This window comes from Poecile atricapillus, chromosome 1 (genome assembly GCF_030490865.1).
Source record: "Poecile atricapillus isolate bPoeAtr1 chromosome 1, bPoeAtr1.hap1, whole genome shotgun sequence".
Taxonomy (NCBI): domain Eukaryota; kingdom Metazoa; phylum Chordata; class Aves; order Passeriformes; family Paridae; genus Poecile; species Poecile atricapillus.
This window is the reverse complement of record NC_081249.1, coordinates 39677754-39698291: the sequence shown is the minus strand read 5'-3', so window position 1 is coordinate 39698291 and position 20538 is coordinate 39677754. Positions and strand designations below refer to the sequence as shown.

The window sequence follows — 20538 nt, the reverse complement described above, 5'->3', positions numbered from 1 at the left end:
CCCAGGCTGCTCAAACAAAACACCTGAAGATATTCCTAATAGGTTTGTATCTTCTCCGCTGATAATTCAGAGCTGTTCACCGGAATGACCCTGGTAAGTGAACTAGTCAATCAGATAAGAGCTTACTGAGTGGAATTAACCTGGATTCCTCTTCATCTGTGATTCTGAAGAGAGCTACAGAAGGGGATTTTGGCAGTGTAGCCTACTCATATTTTTCAGTCTGGAAGCCAACATTGGTGTAGGGTATCATCCTACAGAGTGATTCTGTATTCAAAAACTTGTATCAGTACAACATCCTTTTCAAGACATTTTACTTCCATCCTATAAACTTCCACATGTGGCTGTGAACACAAGCAAAAACTCCTCTCTAAATAACTGTAGTTTCCCAAAACTCAAATTTTTCAGCTCAGAGTGGGAAGGCTACAACTAGAGTTATTCATGTCAGAAACAATGAAAAAGAAGCCCCCAGACTATATTAAAAAGGGAGTCCAGCTGCATTCAGGTAAACACTCTAATAGGCCAGAGAAAATTCATTACAAATTCAACGTGTAATTTATAGGACATTAGATGACCTTCTGTAGAAATATACCAACTCATCATCAACTTTCACTACAGTAAATAAACTTAGCTTCAACTACTTGGCTGAACAAAATTAATTTACAGGCTGTTCAGGTGTCTGCATACTTTTCAAACAGACATTTTGATTGCAGGTATAGGCATGTGGACAAGAGACCTTCCTCACTATTTACTACAACTCCAGTCTCTAAGATGCTTGGTAGTTGTCCTAACTAGATCTACAAGAAGATTTATTTAAAAGGAGTATGTAAATAAACTACTTATTTTGATAAACATGGTCATTTAAAAAAATATAACAAGATTATCACAAAGCTTGGTTAAGTCTGGCTTAATCAAGTCAGAAACTCTGTTATGCAAGGGATATTTCACTAGAACAATTTTGGCTGGGATCATGTAGGTAAGAGTAGCAGACTGCATATGAACAGGTTCATGTCCTTCACTATTAAGAAAGGGGGAAAAAAACCAGTTTAAGAATTAAAGAAAGCAGATGCTTTTTTTAAACAGACATCATGTAATTTCCTTCATCGGAAAGGATGGGAATATCTAAAAATGACTGATCATCTACTTCAAAAGGCAGTAAAATTGCTGAGTTGCAGAAGTAGATTTTATTATCTGGACAAATGAGGAAACTGTGCTATTTCTGCTGTACCCAAAAGAATAAATCAAGTAGGGTTATGGGACTCATGGCAAAGACTTTGTGGAGATTTTTTGAGCTCAAAAGAGGTAAGAAACAAAGAAATAGTAAGTTATCACCTCATGGCTACTACTAGTAAAAACCTGTGGTAGAAAAAAAAAAACCCAAAAAACAAAACAAACAACCCCAAACAAACAAAAAAGCACCCACAATAACAACAGGGTGGATTAAATTACCTGGAAGTCATCATAAGGGAACAGTAGCATCTCCCGCAGAGGATCATTCAAAATCTGTGTTTTCCTCTGAACTATGACATTTTCATAGTCTATTGGCTCTATAAGCTTTGGTTTGGCCTACAGGAAAAAAGGAGAAAACAAAATAAACTTAGGTATATTGAGGGGAAAATTACAATTGTTAACTTATTTTAGAAGTTGCTCTTTAAAAGATTGGCAGAATTATACTGCATCTACATCAAAAACATATAGTATTCAAAATGCAGATTTTGTCATATTACACCATATGGGAAATGCAAGTTACAATTAGAGACAAGCATGCTGATTGCCTCAGAACGATTTCACAAAATCCAGTAAGCCAGAGTTTATTTGCATAATCACATATGTATTCTCACTGTTAAAAAATTATAAAAAATTACTAGTCTCTTATGTTGATAGTTGCCTTTGCTTGCTATAGCCCAGAAACCTCTGATCTGGATTTAACAGGAATGAAAACAATCTTAGCTCAGAGATTGAACTGTGTTTTAATTCAGCAGTAACCTGCAGCAGGGGCAGGCTAATTGACATTCCTTCTTCTTTATATTTCAAAATTCCCATAGGCCATCTACTTCCCTCTTAATTGCACAAGTAGCTTTCCTCAGTAACTGGGCATTGATTCCACATTAAAACGCCTTTCTACAGATGAGGCATTACAGCTGCCCTTGCACCATCACACAGGGAAAAACCTTCACCCTGCCAAGCATTCTGTTAAGTGGTCAGATGGCAAAGCAGTTTTAGACAGAGCTCTGAACAAGGCAGCTCTGCCTTGGAGTGTGCAAACTAATGCAAAGATGGAGTTACAATCCAGCTTGAATTTTCTGCAACTAAAATTCAGCATCACAGTACCAGACATAAAATTACTTATTTTTTTTTATAAGCAGCAATTACAAGAGACTTTACAAATTATATTTGCTCAAGATTAGTGGTACTAATTTCCAGGTAAAGTATATTCAAGATAATTGTAGCAGCAAGACCAGCTTCTGTCATCATTATAGGTAAAATGACAAGACAAGCTTTACATATTGTTTTGTATAATTCATGACAATAACCTTCCAAATTCTAATTGTCCTACAAAGAACAAATATCTCTATCAGTAATTGCTGTTAATCACTAGAATATTAATAATACTCCTGTGAAACCCTATAGGTGTTTTCTTCAAAAGTGAATCAAATAAATTTTTTTTTCAAGGAATTAGGAAAGCTTTGGTCAAAGAAAGTTACCGAAGTTTTCAGGCTTAGTTCACAGGCTACTGAAGAGCTATTTGAGATTCCCTCATATGTACCACACAGTAGTTTTATTGGCAAGAAAAATGTGGGAACATAACGAAGCATAACAGCTGAAGAGGCAAAAAAAAGCAAAGTCTGGAAAAATCTTCCAAAAATTATGAACAAAATGTAGCTTTGTTAAGAAAAATAGCTACCATTTACAATCCCACAGGAAGGATTTACAATAAATTCAGTAGCTATCTAACAACATACTCAGTACACACCAATACTTCTAAGAGCCATGATAATTATGTTGTGTTTGACATCTTTCTACTCAGATGAGATGGAGAAGGGCTGTTCAGTTCACTCTGTATTTTGCTCTGACACATTTTGAGAGCTTTTCACCTGAACCCCAGCTACTGCCTGATCTTCTCCTGTTATTCATGAACATGAGTTATCACAAAGCCAAGAACTGATGTCAGTGTCCATCAGAAAGGCTTATGTTCATGCACCCATCTGTGGCTGAAATGGTAGGACAATTTAGCTCAGAAAAGCATAAGGCAAACATGACCTAAGAAAAGATTACATTTTCTCTAATGTACTAATTCCACAAACTATTTTGGTTGCAAGTTTGCATTCGAGTGTTCAGACTGCTGCAGTGAATCCCAAGCTAATGAAATTATGTGCTCCATGCTTACTTAACACCTTGTCCACCCATTTGAAACATTTCCCACATGCAAAATTACCCCTTCACAACATTTCAGGTTGAGCAGCCCCACTCTAACAGATTGTCTTAATCAGTTCTGATTCCAAATAAATTACAGGAACTTCACGCCTTCCAACTCTTCACTACGGCAATAACTGTCCATTACAATTTTTCTTCTTTAAGCACAGAGATAAAAGAATACAAAGAGCACTTCAAACTTCACTGGTCTATAAATGAAAGTTAACACATCAGCCAGAAAACAAAACACCCTTTGTTCACCTTTCTCTCACTTTCAGAGTATCAGGTCTCTCCCTACCTATCCAGGCAAGATGCCCACCTGCCAACCACTGGGCTTGAGCTCTTATGCAATACTCTTTCTTAAGTAAAAGCAAGGTTTAGAGATTCCTAGAGTAATGTGGCCCAGTCACTCTGTTTGGCCAAGTCTGCTTTTCCCATGTGACCTCAAGAGGTTGTCATGAGAAATTATACACAACATGCTGCGGTGACAGGTTGGTTTGAAAGCGCTTCAGGATGACTGACCCTTAGGAGAAACAAAAAATAAATACTGCAAATTAAACTGTGCCTAAAAAATGGCCAGCAGAGAAGGACAACTTGATTTGTGCATACAATCAGTCTCTGAAGTTAGTTTAAAAGGTTTTGCTTCACAATTGGTTTAAACCAATTAAAAGCAGGGCTGACACTAGAAGGACTCTTCCTCGCTCTTGTGGCACATTTCTGAGGCTTCTCACACAAAGCAACTGAGCCAGAGCTTTTGTGACAGATTAGGAGGTGATCTGGCTTGAGAGAACTTCCAACCAGGGGTTTCTAGTCAGATTGTATCTGAAATGCTGATCAGATGGCTGTGTGACCATTTGTGGCAATTTGGGGAGCTTTTCAAAGGAAAGAATAAACACATGCATGGTCAATACTGTCAGAACGTTCACATACAAGGAGATCTACTATCTGAACTAGCAAGTGGATAGATCACAGCCCCAATTCCACAGCCTGGTAGCAAGGGAAAGCTGTCATCTTGAATGGGAAATGGATTTTTACATGGTGCTGCACATGACCAGCACTATCATCCTCTTCTCCCTGGTGCTGAAGAGCTACATCCATCCTCCTGTTAATCCTCTTGGGAAGGTGATAGGTGAAGACTGGAAGAAAGCTAGTTCTGGCTTCTCTCATTTTACCAGCAAAATCAGAGGAAAAGGATTACTTTTAAAGATAATGCAACTAAAATGATTTCATGGGCATGGAAACATACACACACGCTTGCCTAGCACAGCTAATTCAAAACCCCAAAATGCAGCTTTAAAAATCATCCAATTAATCACAAATGCCTCTGTCTGCCCTGTAGTCACAAAACTGCTTTACCACAACTATAAAATTTATGAAAAGGAATCTTAAAAGAATATAATGTTTGCTTACATTTTTTTGCATGCTGTAAACACAAGATTAAAAAAATAAAAATTCTCCCTCATGAGAAGCTTTTAAAGAATCTAAAGCTCACTGCAGCTGTCTTTAATACAGACCTCTCCTATTTAATCAGCAAGATACTTGATTTGCAGAAATGTCATTTATGTAAAAATTAATGAAGAATTTGCTTCCTTGAGTTTCTCCTAAATGTTACTCATTTCTTTCTTAGTAATTTGTCAGATTCAAAAGGAAGAGGATGTTTTACCAGTTTAGTCCAGATATGAAAAAAGAAAACAATAAACAACACACTGATACTGGCATTTAGCCAGGCAAAAAAACAGCACTAGGAAGCAGATTCTCTCTCAGGCTCTTCTACATTAAAAAAAAAAAAAACAAAAAACCTGCTCTATTATTTCATGCAATATAAAAGAAAATATGCTGGGTAGTTACAGGATTGTTGAGTACAATTTATGGACCAGCTGACACAGATAAAACTCAGCCCAGTCAAAACTGCAATATCAAGTTTATAGGCACTAAAAGTCAGTCCTTCCAATAAGGATTAACTTTTCCTATTAATCTACAGCCAACAACATTTTTATTTCTGTAATCTAGGAAAATGAGAGCATAGAGGTTCATGGCTGATCTCGAGCCAGACAATGCTATATTTGTTGAAAGATAAAAGAGCAAATTTTCTGCCGTACCACTTTGGGTTTTGCCTCACTATTATAAGCATGGAAACTTATCAGAAATAAGAAATATTTCAAAACAGCATTCATGACACCCACACAGCAAGCATTTTAATCTGTTAATACAGTTTATATATTTGGACAAGCAGTGTGAAAATTCATCAGGATAAAGTAAGTTTTAAGCTAAGAGTTCAGTGATTGCCTACATTACATATTACAGAAAAAAACCTCCAGCACATGTTCTTCTTGCAAGCTTAAATTAAGACAATTTTTATTGTCCAATTCTCTTCTCAGAAAACAAAAGATGGTAAAGCTAAGCACACTGAATATTGTTAGCCTCCTGCCACAAAACATTATTTACCTTATAAAAAAATGTTTGGCTTATACACCTGCAAATTAACAAGTTCCCATGAGGAGTAAAATGGAGCTACAGGCACTAGCAGGAAGCAGCATATAAATAGATGAATAGATGTTATGTATTTCTTAATAGTGGCCTGAGAAAGCCACTGTGGACATACAATAAGATTATTTAATACTAAACATGGGTAACAGCTCCTTGTATCTTACTGTCCAACAATAAAAATAAATTGCCCCTGTTGAGGTTTTAAAAATTAATTCAAGAAATTATTTGTATCCTAGAGCTTACTTTTAACTGTTACATTTTATACTTCCAGCAAGCTTCCAAGCAGAAAGATGACCTCCAAAAGATCCAATTTCCCAGAAACATCATCTGTTTTGATAAGCAGTTACTACTTGTGACTATCAAAATGCAGCTGGACAGCAGGCATGCTCATCCAGTAACTTCTACAACAGCTAGCACAACAGCAGCTCATCCCAAGAGGGGTTTTGTGGCACCACCTGGAAAATCTAAATGCTTTTTCCATGGGCTCTTGTTGCTTGTTAACCTCAATGGCAAAGTTATGACACAATGTAATTCAAATCACAGGAACACAAAAGAGCACACACACTGACTTACTGGCACTGAAAGCAGCAGATGACTCTTTCTGTGAACCCACCCACCTAATCAGGAAAAGTTAATTCAGGCAGAGCACTCAATCAAATAACCTTGTTTCAGTAACACATGGGATGTTTCCAGTTATAAATACCCAGTTCCCTCAATACTCCAACAGACTCTCAGTAAACGACATTTAAAATATTAAATGAATATGACATAAGTTAATACAACAAAAACCCTGTTGCTTCCTGACAGCTGATTCTATCTCTAGGCAAATCACATCATATTTGCACAAAAGGAATACTACACTTGAAGGAATGTTTTAGACAATAGTCAGTGAGAAGGATTATTAGAGTAAACCAGAAGCCTACTGCTCCACATGCTTTTGAGGATTGCTATCTAATGTAATTCCCAGATTTTTAACCCAGGAAACAAGAAATTCTGCTGTTTAGAATTTGTTACAGCAACTAGAAACTTTGTCAGTCCTAGTTACTACCTTACTGCACCCTGCACCAGGGATAGGGCACCTACCTTCACTGTGCCAGTAAAAATGTAGAGAACATCACAGCCCAATGAAATAGAAAGGGACCCAAATGTCAGTATCAAATGAAACATACGCCTTACTTTTTGCTTTGTGCCTGGCAGCACACTTGCTGCAGGTTACTTGCACCACTTCATCTAGCTTTCCTCAAAAACAAGACAAAAGGGATCTATAATTATGGTATATATACACTTGTGTGTGTATATATATAAACAGATTAATAACAAAAGAGCAACTGAAATGACAGTGAAGACATTTTTAATGTGACCTATGCAAAAGATAAAAGTTCCTCCCTTTAAAAATTGACCTTTGTGTAGAATGCATGCACTTCAACCAAAAACGAAAAAATGAGAGCAAACACTGGAGGTATATTACTCCATGAACATTAAATTTAGTATTTGAGAAATTGTAAAGAGGTACTTAATAAATCGTGATAAGTAAACACAGTATTGGTTTATACTCTTTTTTCCTTCTTAAATAAGTACATATGCCTGGCTGATTAGCTGCAGTACTCCAAGTATCTGCAGAAACACTAATATCCTCTCTGAGTATTCATGGGGGAATAAAAACAATTCTAAATAAAGTTAAACATTCCAAAGACAGGAAAGCACACACAAGATTAGTTCATATTGTACTGATGAAAATCTGGATCAGAAATCAGAACACACCCATCCAAAAAAAACCCCACATTTTACTAACAATTCTCTGAATAGAACAAAACTAAAAAAACACAGTGACAAGGAAGTTTGTCTTACTAGCACACATGTAAGCTTTCAGTTATATACAATAACAATTCCCAAAAACTTACAGATGAGTATTACTAAATACAGATGGCCAAAATGTTTTAGTTCAATTCTTAAATGCAGAGTGTGAAGCTCAAATAAGAGGGGGGGCGGGGGGGGACACACTATAATTTGAGGATCACCCCACTAACTTCAACTGCAGGCAGACAAATAAAGAGAGGACCAGAAGCACCAGCAATTAAGCATGAAATAATACTAAATAAAGTTGAAATTTTAGTAAGAACTATCAAAGTACTTCTTTCTACTTATATGTAATTATTAGCTTACCAATCCTCCCTCCTCTGAAGAGAGTTGGTGGATTCATTACACCTCACTTACTATGTTCTCTTGCTGTGCTATTAAAGTTCTAACAGAACTAAGTGTCTAGCAGTGTTTCAGGCAAAATAGTTCTTATTTGATTATTTCCCCCACATACAGAAGATTTCCCTTTTCCCTCACTGGAAGCTATTTTAAAACTTTAAATTCCTAAATAATGTGCATTGAAGGAATTGAAAAGTAAGACCTTTAACAGATAGATACTTTAACAGAAGTAGTCATTAATCATTTAGATAGTTCTTTGATCGTTTAAGTAAAATTTAACTGTTACACACACACTTTAGGAAGTTCAAAGATACATTAATTGGAAGATATGCCAGGCAATTAAAAAACAGGTGCTAGAAAGAGTTTTAAAGCATATGTATTTTTTTTGCTAGGTTCAAAGTGCTGTATAAATATGCTAGACGGAAGAGACTGAAAAGCAGCTAGTCTGAAAGCCAAATTCCAAAGTCACACTCAAAGAGAACCAAAAATCTGATAAACTAGAACAGCAAAAATCAATTTAAAAGGCAGAAAACACACAGAGAATCAACCCTAAATCTTAAATGCAAATTATTCACAAGTAAGAATGCTGGAACTTCTCACTGGCATCAGATTAAGCAGTTTTTCATTGACAGAGAGAACTGGAATTATCAAAGGGAAGAGACAGCTTGTTTAAAGAATTCTTACCAGCACAACCACAGGACTCTCCGCTTGCACTTCACAAGGACCTGCATCCTTGCCCTTCTGCGGAGATTCTACAGCAAACTCTTTCTTAGGATTTCTGTTTGTTCTTGCCTGCATTCTTTCATTGAAAACACAGACAGCAGCAAAACTGTATGCTTTTTGGCATCAAAGTAATCGACATGCCAGTGATCCAGTGAAAACAAAAGCTTTTTCCCTGGCACACGCAGCACAAAGTACAAACTAGTCTGACTTCTCAGCTGTAGTTTGCTAAATCTGTTATGGTGGGAATGCATGACAGACAAAGGCCAGCCCCTAAGCATGCTGTATTCCTCTGGGGAAGGAAAAAAAAAAAAAAGGTGGATCCATTTAACGCCTTAAGGTTATGAGCCAAACACAAAACAGAATGTGCATGTCTAAAATTACTGTGTAAAATAGGCTGAGTCTTTTACAGCATGTATAAAATCAAGGCTTCAATAATTCAAAAATATTTTTAGTGTAGGAATTAGTCACTTACTGACAACTGTGCCTTTTTAGAAATATGAAACCCTAAGTATTGTGCTTTTTAAAATTTTTTGCATTAATGTCACTTACTCAGGTGCTATCAACAATCCACCACAACCAAGGACACTCTTCAGGAACAATGCCCTGGACAGATACATTGCTCCTTTTTTGGGGTAGAGTGGGCATGACCTTTTTTATCTTAGTGCTAAACCCATATTAAAAGTTTTGCTTCACACCGAATTGCCTTCAGAGTAAAAATCTTACATACACTACAAAGATTTTAACTCAAAATAGAATTCAAAAACCTTAACTCTTCAACTACCAGTATCCCTCTGCCTCTTTCCTCTCTTCAGCCAGTTAGCTCACTCCTGTATTGCACATTATTTGTACTCATTCCTTACTCCTCACAACCCTTTAACGCTGTAGGTGTCCACGACTGATCAGCATCCAGAAACACAGAGAAGACAATGCAACAAAATCTTCACATATTTTGAGAACCTTCTGCAGCCATGAAGATCAGCCAGCCATCACTCACTGCCTTTGGCCAGTACAAAACCCTGCCGGGTGTCACCCTTGTCTTGAGAACAGCTTGCACAAGTGTCTCTTGGCCTCAAGATATCCAACCTACAACAGGGCTCAGTAGTTGCTCTCCTCATTCCGATCCTTAATTACAACATAAACTCAAGTCATGTTTCAACTTTGCTTTTTTAACCCCACCTACTCTCTTACCATACCACTACTTACAGACACTGCTCAGCACACACACACAGTGGCAAAATACAAAGCAACAATTTTATTGAAATCATTTCTGTGCAATTGCTAAGCAATTTTGTATGCAACCTAGCTGACATTTTGGAAATTTTTAAGGTTTGACTACTCCAACTTCCCCACACTGTAGTTTTAGCTAAATTCCTCCAGGGGGGAAAAAAAAAGTGAACCGTGATGAGCAGTTTTTGCCAGGTTTTGCGAGGAATTTTTTGGTTTTCCCTTTGTTTAGTTTCAACACTAATGAGTTGCAACCTCCACAAACCTCAGTAGCTGTATTTACCATGCAAAAATACATCTGAGAGAAAATTCAACTCCCCAGAGAAACACATCCTTATTTTAGACACTCTGTCTACTTAGGAACCAGACAGCTGTGGAAACGAAGCCACCACCTTCATTCAATTCTCAGTTCTCTTGGGACAGTTAGTTATCTTACTTTAATATAACTCACATCCTAAATTTAACTTGACATGAACTTTTATCTATTCTCTAGTAGAAGAGAAAGTCACCTTAAACTGCAGAAAGAAGATGAAGTTGTGGAGAAGCACAAATATTCTCCTTTATTGCTAGTATTTTTCAGAAGGCACAACTTGTGGCACAGGTTTCTTATTCTTCAGACCTAAGATGTTGATAACCCTTTCTCTTCCCCTTCTCTCCACTCTCACACTTGTGTAACATACTCCTATTTCAGCCTGCACTCGTGAAATAGAGTCTGAACAAGAGTTTGCCCATCCCATCCACAGTGCAAGTACATTTCTAACAAGTGGACCTAAAGAAATAATAACATTTTAGTCCAGACAATAATGATTTATTTTTCTCTAGAGAATACAAGTTCAATCCATGCACTTTTTAATCCATGTACTACCTCTCAAATACTGAGAAACCAAATTCCAGAAAACAGTACTTTATGAAGCTTCATTAAGAGTTAAGAAGGAAACCAGCAGTTCAGTCAAATTTACAAAACAGATCTTCCTGTGTAAAGCAAGGTAGACAATAGTTCAGGAACATTTAGTTACACTTTTTATTTTGCACCAGCCCCCTTTGTTTTCAGAGAACGGAAGCACAGAACAGCTTAGACTAAATTACACCATTACTTGAGGATGCAGCTGCCAAACAGGAATTTGTTTCATTGAGATGGTCTGCAATTATACTTAACTGCAACCAGAAATGCACAACCTTATTATGCAAAAGGCATTTCTGAATACTCACATTAATAAAGATTTAATAATTATATACATTGTAAATAGTGTTTCTTCTGCTAAATTTAACAAAGGATTCTTCTTCTAAATGGCAATATTATTTTACTCTTTTCAGGTTCTTCTCCTGAATGTATCTGGATTCCTTTAATTCAGTATAGATGTGACTTTCTTTCCCTGCCATTCTTCCTATTCTTCTCAAAACATGACGAGGGACAAAAAGAAGGCCAACAGCCTAACATTTTTATAACATCAGTTTAAAGATATAGAAGCTATTTTTCCTTACGAATGACTAATCTAGCTTGCATTTCACTCACAGATATACTGTTAGAAGAGGTTCTTTCATTTGACAAAAACTTAAGTGTGAGGCAGTACCTATGGAACTGTATCCTGCATTTAATAGACCTTAACTGCCAAATTGATGTGTACCTCCAACATTTATTTTCTGCTGAGGTCTTAGTGATTGTCTCAAGAATTTAATTCATTTAAAAATATTTGAGGGAAAAAACAAACAAAAAAACCACAGCAAAAATATCAAAGCAAACCAACCAACCAAAATCCCAAGAGATATCGCTTATCCAGGCATCAGAGTCAAAATACTTAAGCTACTTTAAGAAAATAGTGTATTGAAACAATTTACCAATAACATTAAAATTCAAAAAGTGGAAGATTAAAACCAGAACTTTAAGACATGATGAAACTTCTATCATCTTGTTATGTGACACGTAGTTTTAGCCTCCTAAAATGCAATTTAAAAAAAAAAAAAGTACTCAATTTGTTGCATCAGTCAGTTAGTTACCTCAATAACTATCTACAGAAAATCCAGGAAAACAATACACACACAAAAATGTCACTGTACAAAAGTTGACTGCATTCCTAACATGGCTCCCAAAACTGTGGGAAATTACCAGCTAGAGACTTATCTGCAAAATAACTCACATTATTATAGCAAAAATGCAATTCATCTTTTTACAAACATAGTGGCTTGAAGGACTTCATGTGGTACCTTTAGCAACAGTAGTTTTCACACCACTTCTAACAGCCAAATATTTGTCTCCTGTCTTGCATCATACATGCCTAAGGAACAGCCTAAGTAATTACAAAATTACATAGGTACAAAGTTCTCAGCATTTCTGGCAGACTCCAGTGATTCATCCAGCCAATTTCTGCCCAAAAGAAAAGTTCTTCACATACACTTATTCTTTCAAATCACTTTTCACTTAAAGAACTTGTTTAGCTAGTGATAATATCACATAATAAAAAGCAAGTTACAGTAAGGGAACGGGCAGTATACGAGAATTTCCTTTGAACTTTAGTGGAAGAAAAGATGACTACCCAGACTCCCTGTAGGAACAACTTAAAATCTGAGTAGTTTGGTTTGATGGCCCTTCTTTTCCTTCAACTCCTATTCAAAGTCTGCATCAAGATCAGTAAAACTGCTAGCTGTAATTACAGCTATCAAACTTGCCTCTGTAAGCTATTCTAAGGAAAGAACTGTCCTTAACCTGTAGCAGCTGAGGGGGGTGAAGCAAGAGAAGAAGGAATAATATTACTGTATGTTTGCATATCCTGTATATAGGAAAACAGAAGGATTTGATATTATTTGCCAAAACCCTATACCTGTTCTACTGTTCTGTGGCTCTACTTTGTGGCTCTAAATTCCCTGGCAACTCACAGCATCTCTTAAAAAATAATTCAAAATGAGAAGGGTGGATAACTGGATGGGGGTTGAGCCTTTGTTTTGCTAGGGCTTTGGGGGGTGGGTTTTTTGGTTGGTTGGTTTTGGTTTAGGCTGGATTTTTAAGGCAGTAGCTCATCTGAAAATATGGACCCACTTTAGCAGAGTGACAAGAACCATTAAAAGCCAGTACTTCTTGCTCTCATCTGTATTAGTACAAAATATTCCAGAACTGCCCTCCCACACTTGGCAGCCTGCCTTGCAGCTGTATTCAAGGCTAACATTTCACAAGTCAGTGGAAGATTCAGTGTTGCAGCTATACCTATCTTAATGCTGCCAAGTTTCATAAGTGACCTACAGATAAGTGCTTCCCTGGAAGGACACATTCACAAGTTCAAGAAAACGGCTGATAGCAGATGGAATGCAGCATGCAATTCACCTGGCAATTCCCTGCTATCCAGGCTACACTCAGATGAAACAAAAAAAGTCATACAAAACTCAGGAAGACTCCTTCTATGGCAAACACTGCAAACGTGAAATTTGCAGTCCTACCAATAAGAACATTTTCAATTGGAAACGGGCGAGAAAAGAAAATGCGCGAGACACAGATATGAGTGTGCTACACATTAGGCAACTTTTCATGTTCATCTTCTTTGGCAAAACAAGAAATAAGCCTATTTTGTAACATGGAGAACAACAACCCCTCTTTGCAGAGGTATCTCTAAATCAGTATGACTGATACAATCTTTTATTTTGCTTTGTCGGTGAAATTACTCTCGAAACAATATTTTTAGGGAGAGAGTTGAGTAGCCTGGATAGGACAGAGATGCTGAGATACTACACAGAAGAGATCTCAATCATGAGTAGGTTGCATCAATGAAAGAAGGCTCCAGGGAGACCTTAGAGCAGCCTTCCAGTTCCTATAGGGGGCCAATGATGGGGCTGGAGAGGGACTTTTTGCAAGAGCCTATAGGGATAGGACGGGGGGAATGTTTTAAACTGAAGGAGGGTTGGCTTTGATTAAATATTACCAAAAAATTCACTAGTGCAAGGGTGGTGAGACCCTGACACAGGTTGCCCAGACAAGTTTGGATGCTCCATGCCTGGAGGTGTTCAAGGCCAGGCTGGATGGGACTCTGAAGAACCTGCTAGGGGAAGGTGTCCCTTCCAAACCAAACAATTCCATGATTCTATGATTTACTTTAATTGCATTTAATTTCATGACAGAATCGGGTACCTACATCTGTAGGTGAGTCAAATGAGCACTTCAGGCTGTTCCTAAAGCAAGTAGAGAGAAGTATTAATCGAGAGAGAGGAAGAGATGTGGACGCCTGCCCTTATGCTCATTAAGTCTAGACTCTAATCTTAAAAGCCCCACCTATGCAGCTTCTCCACCACAGAAGCTTTCTTCTCATTCCTTAAATTCATATAAAACTTTACTGGGGGGTTCTAGGAGGGGGTTTTATGAAGTTTTTAGGGATGAGGGAGTTTTTATGAGGCTTGGGGTTTTTTTTGTTTTTTGATTTTTTTATTTGGTTGTTTTTGTTTGGTTTTCGTTTGTTTGTTTGATGGGGTTACGGTGTTCTTTGGGGTTTTTTTAGTTCCACACATTTTCACTTCTTTCAGCACAAGATACCCTCCTGCTCCATTTGAAGGAAACTTCTGTTCCACTTGGATGTAAACTGGTGCCAGATTTTTGGGTTGGTTATCTTCCTGTGCTAGTCCAACATTTATTATCATGGATGAATGATGGTTTACACATGTAGACTTGACCAGCTATCCTGATTTTACCCCAGGCCTAAAGATTTTTTTCCTGAAGATAAAGTGCTTAATCTTATCTTCTGCATGCCAGTGCACTGAATGTTTGCCAACCTGTTTCTGATAGTCCTCTCATGCATCTTTCAAAAACATGCATTTGATGTAGGTACTACACGCTTGGTGAATGTGTGCTGCAATTTCCCCTGCTGAGAGGGCAGAGGGATATGAGGAGATGGACATTCAAGCATTCTTCCCAAAGGAATTTAATGAAAGGTCAAAATAAAAGGAGTGCACAGAAACCATCAGGAGATTTAGCCAAAATTACAAGCCAGCACATCAGATGCCAGGTTTTCATTTAGCCAGAGCAGTAAGATGAAAGAAAATAATAGAAGTGCTCTAATTCAATGACCATTTCCATTTTTTCAATTGGAAAAAACCCATGCCACAGTTAGATGCTGTACTCCTACATATCTGTTTCTTCCTCATTAAGAGGCCTAATGAAGCCTAATGCTCCCATTGCTGATGAATAAAAGCCACTCATAATACAGTTACAAGTTGAAGCAAGCTATGGGAGTGTAACAACAGATTAACCCATACAAATTGTCTGCCCACCATTACAGAATTGCAGAATAAGCTGTTTGAGCATATTAAAATAACTTCCATTTACTCAGCACAATTACTTCCTTAGAACTCTCTCCTTTTTTATATTTCTACTTTATTTCTACTAAATCTTTCTACCTCATACAAACAAGTTGTATTAATTTGCAAATTCAGATAGCAAGAATACACCTTAATATAATCTGTTCAGTAAATGAAGGCTTTAAGGTTTATTTCAAACACAACATACATTAAATTAAGGAGAATCTTTGTAAAAAATTATACGTATATAGTTTATTTTGAAATTAAAATCTGCAACTTGAATGTCTTCTGCAGTGTTATTTCCAGAATGATGTAGCTCACTGCTGTCATTAGTCAATCTTCCCACATGCCCAGACTTTGGTGTCTCTTAAAGATGTCACAGTTTATTAATAAACCAAATGACTCATGAGCAGCACAGGAAAAACAGTCACCAAAAAACTCAGGAACACCTAATGATGACGCTGCTGTCAAGTCTACCGGTGACAGAGACAAGACACTGCAGCTACTAAAATGTAGCAGCAGGTTCTGTTTCCAGCTAACACCTAAATCTACCCTATTAAAAGCTGTACATGTACTATTTCAAAATGTTCCACATTTCTTCTCAGAAACTGTGTAAGCACAAAATAAGTAACAGCTATTTTTCCACATCAGACATAAATTTAAAGACTACTTAAAATTATTAGGCCCCATCTTACACGAGCTGCAGGTATCATACTACCTTAAGTACATTTACCAAACTACGAGGTTCCAAAGCTTAATGAGAGAAATGAGAGAGCACTGACTGGGCCATTAGAAGCAAACTGAGCAGAAAGCATTTCAAGCATGGAAAAAAAAGGAGTTTTTTTCCACAGTTTTCAGACAAATATATATATTAAAAAAAAAAAGTTTATGTCCTTCAGCCCCGTCTGTCTCACTTCAGAATTTTCTATCTCTTCCAGAGATGCTGGTAGTTTACTCGCTCCAGTTTCTTCCATCACCGAATATTTCAAGGGGCTTGTAAGCAAGCCTCACACTTTTTAAATTTTGCTAGTTCTGTTATCATCACATCATTCACCCTTGCTCATTTTCCACCTTTGTCAACCACCCAAAACAGCTGTCTAGGATCTAACTTGTACATTTACATTTGACTCCGAGAAAATGTCTGCTTATACAGTGACACCATAAAAAAAAAAAAAAAAAAAAAATTGAATATAAAAAGAAATAACATGCAATACCATTCTGAGAATTAATTTTTAAAAAATCACAGGAAAATTAAGACAAATTAAGTAAACAAGCATCCAAGCTTGTATTCTGAAACTATATCCTTCGATTTACAACAAAATTAAGCACATTAAAGTGCTTTCTCAACACTTGCCAAAAATAAATATGCCCAAGATGGGCATTTGGGGAAAATAAAATTTCATTAATTTCGATGCAACTTTTAATAGCATCTCAAACTAAATTTATAATCCTTTATTAAAATAAAGATCCTTACCCATGTGGACCTAAAGACCCTGTGAGATCCAGGCGTGAGACCCTATGAGTCCCTATGTGTTCTAGCAGTACAAAGTGTTAGTTTAGAAATGTTCCTGAAGCTAAGATATAGCATTTTCATTGCAAGTTTGAATGACATGAGATGGACAGAAATAAACTGTACTCCTGAGAAGACATTCTCTCATGGGCTTTATTTCATCTTTCCTTCAAGCAATCAAAAGAGCAGGCCTTCTTAAGATAAAACTGTAATTAGATTTAACTAGGCTTTAGATTTAACCTCCTGACTTCTGGGTTAAAGGGTAAATAAGAGAACCATATGCTAAATCAACTCCCTCTGCCTCCTTATTTTCTTCTCAGAGGACGTGATTTTTCCTTCAAGGGAAGCTACTTCCCAAGAGTTTCCTGTCCACTGGAAATTTTCAGGATTTCAACACTGATTTTACAAGAGGATCAATTTGTTGTTAAGTGAAAGGACTCCCTGCAATCCATTGGTGTTTTGACAATAGCTCTGTATCAGGAGATATTTGATCCAAAGTGGCTAAACAGACCTGATAGGAGGTACAGACAAATAGGCTAAGCTAAGACACTGCAGCTCAGATATGTGTTACAGCACAGACAAAGAGGTGAAACCACACACCCACTTGCATCTGTTGCAACAATCACCAAAATAAAAAACAACACAAGCAAGCGACACTGTTTTTGGTGTCACTCTTTTGGTCCTGGCTGTGCAGGCTCTCTTCAGAGATAAGATTCCTGGAGTCTTCACCTCAACGTACAGCTTCTTGGTGAGGAGCAACAAAATTTCTCCCCCTGAAAGCCACCAGTTTGGGAAGGGAAAGAAGCTATGAAGCTAGCTTTCATAGCAAGGAGTACAGACATCATGTAATTAAGAGATATAAGTCTTAGATACTTCTACGAGTTCCATAAAATCACTTGTCATTGTTGCCAGGATTACAGCATCCTTCCCCTTCTTCCCATTCTTCAGAGAATTCTACTTTCCGCTCTTCAGGGGTAAGTCTGTAGCAACTGCTCCCCAGCCTCAGACAACACCTGAGAAAGCAATACTCAGAGCCATCTCTGATTATCAAGTGCATGACCTTTAAAAAAAGTCCTGTTTCTCTCTTGTAAAACCCTGACTTTTATTCTTATGGACCACACTGGCCCAGTACAATGAACAGGAAGTTCATCCAGGAATTCTGACCCCTCGATTCCACACATTCCTCCAAATGATCCTTCAGGTATTTATCCCAGGAAAATATCTTAATCCACTACTTCCAGTTAAACCAAGCTAGCAAAGCCAAAGGAAAATAAAAAAAAAATTAAAAAAATTAAAAAAAAAAATTAAAAAAATCATCATTTAAAAGCATCTAGACATTTTGGAGTTGGGAAAAATCTTACCCCCAAGGAGACAGATGTGGAACTTCTGTTATAAATGGCAGATTAAGCATATTTTGTGCTTAATCTTGCTAGTTTGTACCAATTCTGTAGGACTAAATTAAAGAAAAATTATTGCTGGAACAGTACCACGTGAAACAAAGAAGAAATATATACAAAAAAAAATTCATTGCATATTACAAGTTACATTACATATTACACTTTAAAAAAAGGAGTATTTCTTCATTCACTCACCTAACTATATGCAGAATTCTAGGCCAGTAAGGGTGTTAGGTCTTAAACTCAATGGGTTACCAGAGTTATTGAAAGTATTTATTACACAGAATTTAACAAATGTCTAACAATATTCTGTATGAGGCTAACTTAAAAATGGCTAACAGTGTAAAAAGGCTTCTAATACCCAGAGGAAGCCATTTTATTTGTAATATCAAATCATATTAAGAAAATGCAATGCTATCATGAAGGGCAAGATACATACTGTAAGTTATTTTAAGCATCTGAGAACAGTTCAGATTATTCTGTATTCTCTCCTAGAAGCTTGTGTGTATCCACATATAGAAATATACATATATGTGTGCATACATATACACACGTGCCTATAGATAGACCTGCACATATGTGCAACCACACACATTTTTTTTTCCCTTAAATTTCAGTTCAGCAAAAAAAAACAGCACAAAAGCAACAAAAGCTTTATGAAATTTCCAGAGACTTTTCATAGCTGCAGTTGCACAGCATGGGTATGGCAGCAAGATAACAAGCTCAAAATCTGTCCAGCTATTTCAATGTACCACGCCCCTCTTATCCCAACTACTGAGCCAGTGACAAAGCAATTAGCAAGTAAACTCAAATTGCTTTGAATTAATATTTAAATCCTTAACTAGCCCAATTGTGAAGGAAGCCATGCACATGAGTTAGCTCCTGCAATTCCACCCCCTCAAGCCTAAAAGTAATACACCTGACGCACAAACACGTCATTAACCTGGGGGGTACAAAGACCACAGTCTCACTTTAAAGCCTGGTTTCTTTGCATCAGGAAACACCTAAAAAGCCTTTGAGAGCAAAGCAGGTCCAGGAAGCAGTTATTGCTCCCTTTAATGATTTTTTTTTTTTTTTCTTCTAGAATGCTCCTGTATCCTTTTCAGTAAGTTAAACAGAAATAGAACAGTTAAACAGCTTCAGAGAAAAAAAAATAAACTCAAATCCATAAGGAAAAAATAAACCTTAAATGCTGGGTTACTGTTTCCTCAACAATGCCTTTCTTAGTTTTTTCAAATAACATAATCATCAGTTGTTCCTCAGTACAAGTGCCAAATACATTCCAAGAGTATGTTTAGAAAGATCTAAGAGCAGACAATCCTCTGTAACAATTACAGAGTGGAAACTCTTCAGAGCTATCAATACAAATCTAAATGATATAAGGAATATGAATCTTAAGCTTTAACATTAAAGCTGCATGCACACATATATAACATGCCATATACATGCATTAACATCCTACAATATCAGGACAAGATATAGATCCATGTCTGTACATAGCAGATGTTAAATAAACATGCTATTCTGGTTTTAGTTTAGCTTTCAATTAGCAGATAAAAGTATTAATGAAACAAGTTTTTATTTACCAGGAATGAATGAATCAATATTTCTGAATCTTCATCTGGCAAGCTGAATGCTGTGTATTCAAGGGCATTGTTTTCCCCTTGCTGTTTGCATATATAACCACAGTTTCTCTCAAAAACTGTACGAATGCCTTTAAACAGAATCACACTTGTCGTGCAACCCATTCCCAATCTGTTGAATTTTGCATTTCTAGCAGCTCTGATTGCATTTGCAGAATGTCTTCTTCCGTTGCTCGACTTGAGTAATTTTCCTGTGCTTTGCAGAAATATTTCTTTGTACAATCCTCATTATGTCCCACATTTAGTATGTTCCTCGACTAGAAACCATCAGCTACTGAAATGTAATCCTATTTGCTTAAGCCAAATACTGCCAAAATCCAGCCGCTGAAGACAAAAAATCAGAGGGCGATGAAAAGCAAAGGATACCTCAGCTGTAGAAGATAGGAGGCTTTCTGCACGTGCTCTACTCCACCACAGAGATGAAAAGATATTCCAAGGGGTTATAGAAAGAGCATCTATACTCAGAGATCCTTAGAACATAATCAAAGATGAAAGGAAACTGCAAAGATACTGCTGCAGTTTCTGCTGCCAGCCACAAAGAATCCTCATCTGCTGCAAGAAAGCAGTCTCCCAGAATGCTTAGCACAGAGTTCGTACTGGCAAACACTTCTTTACTTGACCTATATGTGCTTTTTAATGTCTGAAACAAAAAGCTGCAATATAAAAAACTGAAAAT

General features: G+C 37.0%; 1 protein-coding gene across 4 annotated transcripts in view; it reads right to left on the bottom strand.

Annotated features, from left to right (window-relative positions):
- Positions 1–20538, bottom strand: part of DOCK9 (dedicator of cytokinesis 9) — a 110762-nt gene that overhangs the window by 72632 nt on the left and 17592 nt on the right. For 2 of the 4 annotated variants that reach the window (XM_058855614.1, XM_058855643.1), the window contains exons 1-2: positions 8779–9047; positions 1447–1563 (exon numbers count right to left, since the gene is read on the bottom strand). In XM_058855614.1, coding sequence (XP_058711597.1) covers positions 1447–1563; positions 8779–8892 — 231 coding nt within the window. In that variant the 5' untranslated portion in view covers positions 8893–9047. Of the gene's footprint in view, positions 1–1446; positions 1564–8778; positions 9048–20538 lie in introns of those variants that run through there. The other 2 variants (XM_058855623.1, XM_058855633.1) reach the window with 1 other exon arrangement.